We start from the raw sequence: 7,422 nt of genomic DNA, 5'->3' as shown, positions 1-7,422 counted from the left end.
GTGGGTCCCCTATCCATCATAATCTAGATCCTACTAGAGAGTGAAGGACCCATAAGAGATGGTATGATATTAAAGTAATTTGTACTCTTTTAGCATAACTGGAGTTGGTTTAGCTCCCAATTAATTTCCCCAACCCCATATCAATACTATTTAATTAAATTGATACACTATTGATGTTCATACAGTGCTTTTGCATTGTAATTAATGGGTAAAATGCTTTGGCATGCAAATCTGAACCTCAATTTCATTCTCATTGGACTGCATCCTCATAAGTGGTTTGCAATGTAATATGCAATCCGCTGATGGCTTATTAAGATCTTTACAGTCATTTAATCTTAGACTGTGGTCAATTATATCTCTCTGGAGTAGCATTGCAGTTTAATTTGATATAAACAAAACAATAGGCTGTGAAGGTGTGGTCGTGATGGAAGTTGATACACCCTCTCTCTGTCTCTCTACAAGACTGTGCTGGTATGCAGACAGTCAGAGCCTGCACTGCATCCTCCTCCAGGGACCTGCAATGTTGTTTGTAAACAATAAATAATATTAATTTCATGCTGGACATTTTCATTGGCTCGATGCTTATCGACCCGGCGAATCAGTTGTCTTTATTGGTGGCAAATTGTTCTGTTTATGGAAAGTAAACCCACACACTGGAACAATCTGTAACATACAAATTGGCCTCATGTTTTCATAATACTTATCGGTCACTGAGTCCGGTCTCTTTGGATCATAGCTGCCATGATTAATTCAAGATGATACAAGAGAATTGGTGGTTCTGTCTTGGTATGGGAATTGATTGCAGGAGAACAAGCCGTTTCAAGTCTCAGGATATTGTAACTCAAGCCAATGACGGAGAGAAAATTAATTACAACACCACAGATCAATGAACAGCTGAATGTGTCAACTCCCCAAAGAGTCGTGATTGTTCATTGTAGTTTGATTGAGGGAGCAGAGGGGGTCAGGATGCTGGACCCATGAGGAATCAGTGGAAGAAAAGGTTGTGGAAGAGGTTGCGCCCTGCTTTGACTCAGCAAACACATCACAGCGAGAAAACACACTCTAATAATTCCTTTAAAAACAGACAGAGCTTAACTCTCTCCCTGTAAGAAGATAATATAACTTTGTGCATTAAAACATACATATTCTCAAATCCTAATTTGAAATGCATGTAGCTTGGGCACATACTGTGACGGGAAGGGACGCACTCCGGCTTGCACCGCCTGATAGGACACAAAGCAGATTAGCAGAATGAGAGAGATCATTACGAGCATCCTCACAAGTGACCGAGGCTGAGTCACTCTGTTGCATTTAGCTGCTGTGCGTCTGCCTTCCTCACCACTTCACATTCGCAGTGCCCATCAGGATTTGATCGTAAACTATATGGCTGTGGGGTTTTGTGTTTCTGCATGTATGCGTCTACGCTTTGTCCTGTCATCCTGACTGCGACTTTGACCTTTAGCAAGGGATGCTGGATGGAGAGAAGGCTTAATGAGTTTGTGTAATAGCTGAGCTCTATCTGAGCAATCATCCATCTACATGAGCCCCATAATTAGCTGGTAAGACAGTGGTCCAGCTCTGTGCTTCCACTTATTATTCTGCTGACTATTATGTGGGAGTGGAGAAATGGAATAAACAAAGACACACAACCCCCATCTGAAGTGTATTAATAATCTGCTGTCGATTCTGGTAACGTTGTAAAAAGGCATGGCTGAACAGTCTGAAAGGCATTCCACTGACACTCCCTAGAAAATAAGAAAAAAATCTATCTGGAACATAAGTCACATCCTGGTCTGAGTTTGCTGACAGGTGTACACTCTCACGGGAGCGCTAATCCTCCTGCTTCTTCGTCTGTGTTTGTCCGTCACTGATGTACTGCAGCAAACACACACACACATGCATACACAAACAAACAAAACCTCAAGACAAGACAGAGGCATATGCAACTGAAACTCAATGACATGCAGATGTGATCTGTGTGAATTTGTATGCAAAGCACCAATCTGATTCCTACACAGGTATGGTCATGTCATATCCATCATTTTCATGTAAGGCAGAAGATATGGAAAGCACACTTGCGAGGATGCAGATGAAATAATTTCCATTCTGTCGTGTATTGCCAATATGCGGTTAGTTATGCTTATTCAAGATATGTAAATGGAAGCTTAAGGGGGGGGGAAAGCATATAACAGCAGGGCGCGCTCAGGACGCTCCATTCCCAGCGAGCACCCAGGATCCGCTCCTGGTTTTGCTGCTCCGCTCATCGCAGCTACACCTTCCCTCACTCAACAGTCCAGCATTGCTGTGCGAGCAGTTGTTCTCCCTCTGATACCAATTCTTACAATTTTCGCATTTGGATGAAGGTATTCTTTTGCGTGAAGGCTGCAAAGTGACAAGAAGCAACAGAAACTGTCTCCCTCCTCGGCTCAGTGAGAGAGGGAGAGTTGTGAACGGATAGCTGCTTTGGAGAAATACAGCCTAGTAAAAACCAGCGGCGGCGAGCAGGCAGCAGTTTATTTACCACACCTGTGATGCGTTGTTCTGAGCAACGGAGACGCGCGGCTGTGGTACTGATGGCCACGATACGGGTGGAGGATACGTGTTGAGGAAAAAGACTTGGGCGTTGTGAACAAAGCGTTAAGTGATACATAGGACACTCTACGGACCATAAAAAGCCCAGTGTGCCAGTGTTTCTTCTCTGCTCGCTGCCTTTAGAAACTTGGGTGATTAAAAAAAAAAAACACGAAGATGCCCTCACTTCTGGGCCCCTTTGTCCGCTGCAGGTTCAGCGCTACGCTCCTTGTGCTCTGGCTCGGCTTCGCTGTCTTCTCCTGCACTGGTGAGTTTCCGCAAATCATTTACGCTTTTGCTTATTAAGCTGTTAAACATTTGTCACAGTGGAAAAAAAACCGCAGTAAGTGTAGCTTACGTAGAAAAAGGCTGCACGCGACAAGTTGTTCGCTTGCGGGTTTTTTTTGTTGCAGAAACGTAACCGCGCGTGACAGGAGCACGTTGTTGGCAGTCGGTATTGTTCTATAATTTGCTAGCACATAACACTCGGCAATTAGCCTGCACCTTCAAGGTTACATAGGAGAGAGTGCCCCGCACACGTGTCAACCAAGGTTAAAACTTGAGACAAATGTCAACTAACATTATCCACCTTTCACTATGTTGCTAATATGTGTATTTTAAGCAGCGCCGTAGCACATAGCATGTGTTCTTCCCCCACTGTCGTGACTGGAAGGGAAGTTAGAGCTACACCTGCTTGGAAGGAGCCAACCTGCACTATAAGATGTTTTACAGACGGGCCCGTGGAAGATAAAATGCGGTCCTCCGTGATAGCGCTCTTTTTCATACTGTCACATAAATAACCTACACTATTTTTTTGCGAGTCTAGCTCCAATAGCACCACGCTAATAATTTTGTTATTAAATCTTAGAGCTGTGTGGTTATAGAGCGGACTATGCGAACCGTAAATCCATCCATCCATCCAACCAACCGGCTGTTGTGCTGGCTGTAAACGGGATCATTCAACTCCCCGTTTCTCTCCAGCCAGGACTCGTTCCTGCTGCATTTGCAGTATGGTGACAGCTTTACGGAGTTGCTACACGACCTACTCGCACTGACGAGTTACATTTTATGATGTAGCCTCTTGGCCAGGCACTACCGATTGCATGCAAATGTACTTTGATGAACACAACAATCTCTAACGGTGGGATGAGCTGTATACTGGAGATGAGTTTCCCTCAGCAGCTACAAATAAGCCATTTAGAGAGGGTATAATGTAGTTTGATTTCCATTCTGTTCTATCAGGGTTTTCATTTTAAAAAAATCAAAAATGCTCATAATATATTTATCGACAATGCTCCTCCATATGACAGTTTTAATTATGTATGCCGACCCGCCATAACAGAGTGCTGGCCGTTGACCCTTAACACAAACAGGTCACTAAATAGTGCACAGTCAAGCCAGACAAATCAATAATTTGATTATTGCAATCAGTTGCCTATAATGCACAATTTTACTCTTCATCCATTTGGCTATCTTTTTAAAACACTTTATTCCACTCATTCTCCCTGATGCTAAATGTCACCCTGCCAATGCCACACAGCTGGAAGCAGCTAAAACACGAGCATTTCACACATCATTTGCCTCACGCTTGTTTCCAAACTGTTAACCTTGCTTTGGACAGAAGGCAAACATGTTAAAGTTGGTGTAATTGTGTCTCTTGCTTCAGGACACTGAGATGATGAATTAAGAGGGCTTTTTTCTCTTGCATTAATTAGTGTATAATTATGAATATATTAGTATTAAATAAACAGTCATGCTCTAGGGACCTCATACATCAAGCTAAGTAAGTGGCAGTGCAGTGGCATTTACAAGTCATTTTATGATGCATGTTGAAACTGATATTTAGATTGGGTTGCTGGGTTATATGGGTGGCGTAGTGGTTCGGTTGCCTCAAAGGAAGAAGTTGCTCGGTGCCTTGGTTCTGTGCAGAGATTGCGTGTTCTTCCCGTGTTCATACGGGATTCCTTCCACAGTCCCAAGACAGCTTCATGTCAAGATTTCAAATGCCCATGTGCTTGATACTGTTTGTCTGTTTCTTTGTTCACTCTGCGATAGACTGGAGCTGTGTCCAGGGTGTTTCCTTGCCTTTCACTCAATGCATGCTGGGATAAGGCTCCCACCCCTTCTGTGACCCTGAATAGCAATGAGCCAGTTCATAAAATAGATGAATCAGGATAGAGGTCATATTTTTTTTATTGTCTTCCGTTTCAGGTTTCTAGGCAGACCCCTCTCCCTATTTAGTGTGTCACTCTGGATCATATATTAGTTCAGTACAAGCATCATCCTGAGCTCCCATCACAGCTCACAGGCTACTTTTATAGGACAGCGCGAGTTCCAGAAATGGATCGGAAAGTAATTTGGTAGCCAATTCTTTCCACATCAGGGCTGGGACAGTCTCAGCTGAGATCAGTCGAGCTATCCTCCGCAGAGAGGCAAGGCGCTGACACAGCATTTTTCTGTATCAAAAGACGACTTGTCTTTTTTGCAGGGAAATATAACTCGGTAACAAAGGTAGGCCTGTCAATCGAGATTTGAGCAAGCTGAGCACTCTTCCTTTCACTGTGTTGTGATCTGACGGGCCGGACGGAGCGGGCAGGGATGCTATCTTTCTAATGTGAATCAACCTAGAGTTGTCTCTCTGGCAGCCAGTTTTGTCTCTCCTCATTGACTCACTAAAGAATGCGATAAGGAGAGCGAAAGCTGGAATTAACATAATTTATTGGGGGAAATTGCCTTCTGGTCAAAGGAATTTAAAACCACTTTGTTTCTGTCCCATAGCTAATGCATGGCAAATGATCGCCATGTATTTGCAGGGATATGGTCTTTTACAGGAAAGTGATAATTTACTAACAGTTTTTGTTCCCTCCAGTCATGGGTGATGAATTCAAATGACTCAGACAACAGATGACTCGTGCACTGTGGGGGAGGGGGGGTATATTTAAAATTTGTTATTTTCTCAACTGCTTATACTTACCCAGTAATTAGCATGATGTAAAATGCAGAATATATCATGCAAGGAGGCGATTACACTTTTGTAAGGCTTCTTACGGAATTTGAATTGGACAATATGACAGTGAACAATAGAAAGTTGGAATTGCTTTTTTGCAGGACAGAGCTGATCATATGTATCACCTTTTAAATGAACTTTTCATCACATTAATATGTCTGTAAGAATGAATACAGATGACCTGAATAAATACTCCTCCTGTCCCAAGTCTTGCAAAATAGAATTTCTTCAGTTTGATTTACTTAATGGAGGCAGAGATCGTAGTTCAGCATAAATGGAGACAAGGTTACCCGTGCATGTCAACACGGGTCAGCTTTAAACAAATGTTGCCGTATCTTTCAGAAGGCTATGTCCCTACGCTTATCATCTGCAAATGGCAGTCTTGAGGAGTAAAGGAAGGACACAGGCGTTGCCGAGGACACACGGAGGATGAACCTTGCAGAGGGGTGGAGTTGGTGTTATTTTCTGCAGCCTGTGCAGAGGCCATGTGAAAGCACTACATCTCTGTCAAACTCTGCCCTTTTGTTTCAATTACCCCATTTTTATGATTCAGGTCTATGTGAGAGTGCTTAGGGGTTGAAGTTGGACTGTTTCCCTCCTAAAGAATGCGGTGCACTATCAGTGCTTTTCTATCTAGGTATCATCAAATTGACCTTTCCCCTCTGATTTGGGATGAGATTACACTGTTTTAATAGGAACCTGGGCCATACAGGCATTCATGGAAGGCCACAGTATCTTGCATAGGATCAGCCGTTGGGAAATTGCCCTCAATCTCTACTGTGGTGTTTCTCTCGCTGCTAGCCATCCTGTGGCAGCACTCATATAGCCTCATATATCCAAGGGCTACCAATGAGAAGTCGGGATCAGCTTGTTGAGCTGAGAACTGAGTTTTTTTCTCTGGAGGGTCTAATCGAATGTTCTTTTCCCGGGTCATTCTCTTGCTTTCTCTCTCTCTCGCTCTCTCTCTTTCTCTCATGGAGACAAAGAGCATGCCATGTTGATTCACCCCAGAAAAAGAACATGGGACATGCCAAGGTTGATGTCATGGAAGTCAATAGCAGTAGAATAGATACTGTTGCTGCCAAAAGACACATTGCTGTAGTTTCCTTACCCCCAATCTTTTGGCCATGATTTTGATGACTCTTGGTTACCAGGAAATAGATATAGTTTGGTGTGTGCTAGCTTTAGATGCAGTAATTATGTGAAAACCCTGTTGCTTTGCTTGTTATGGTTGTTTTTAGTAGGGGTTGATGGTGTAAACACTATAGAAAGTTCAGTGTTATGAATTTTGATGGGAAAGCGCTGCAGTGTTTCAGTGTTAACAGTACTCTGTATAAATTAGCCTAGCAGCTGGCGGACTTCTGCTCATAACTTAAACCTGACAGATCACCATGGTGTTTTTTAGCCTGCATTCATGTTTTTTCAGCTTAACGTTGTTGAAACCGTGCAGCTAACATTGGAAGTGAGAGCAACAAGTTAAGGAATGCCGAGTCGTCAATAAACCTCTCTCACACTTCTCAAACACTGTGCTGGAGAACGTGTCTTTCAGTTTAATTAAAGGCATTTATTTTTAAGGATTATTTTCTGTCATTCCACAGTGTTGAAGAAGAAATGACGACATATGTCCAAATCCCAAAATTGAAAACCTAATACCTACCCAACAAACAATATTCGGGTCCAGCCCTACTCTGTAAAATGTCATAGTAACACATTTAGGAGCAGGCTACAGTAATAGTTGCCATGCCGTTTTACTCTTAATAAGCAGTTATATTAAAAATGTAAGTAACTGTACATGCCTCAAATTATGATATACATTTTAGGCCATACCGCCCAGACCTAGTTTT

At 42.8% G+C, this 7,422-nt stretch overlaps 1 protein-coding gene across 5 annotated transcripts in view; it reads left to right on the top strand.

Annotated features, from left to right (window-relative positions):
- The first annotated feature begins 2,230 nt into the window (after positions 1–2,230).
- Positions 2,231–7,422, top strand: part of unc5a (unc-5 netrin receptor A) — a 142,276-nt gene continuing 137,084 nt past the window's right edge. For all 5 annotated transcript variants that reach the window (XM_034883713.1, XM_034883712.1, XM_034883711.1 and 2 more), the window contains exon 1: positions 2,231–2,839. In XM_034883713.1, the coding sequence (XP_034739604.1) occupies positions 2,749–2,839 (91 nt within the window). In that variant the 5' untranslated portion in view covers positions 2,231–2,748. The remainder of the gene's footprint in view (positions 2,840–7,422) is intronic.

Source organism: Etheostoma cragini, chromosome 10 (assembly GCF_013103735.1).
Source record: "Etheostoma cragini isolate CJK2018 chromosome 10, CSU_Ecrag_1.0, whole genome shotgun sequence".
NCBI lineage: Eukaryota > Metazoa > Chordata > Actinopteri > Perciformes > Percidae > Etheostoma > Etheostoma cragini.
This window is presented reverse-complemented; position numbering and strand designations above follow the sequence as displayed.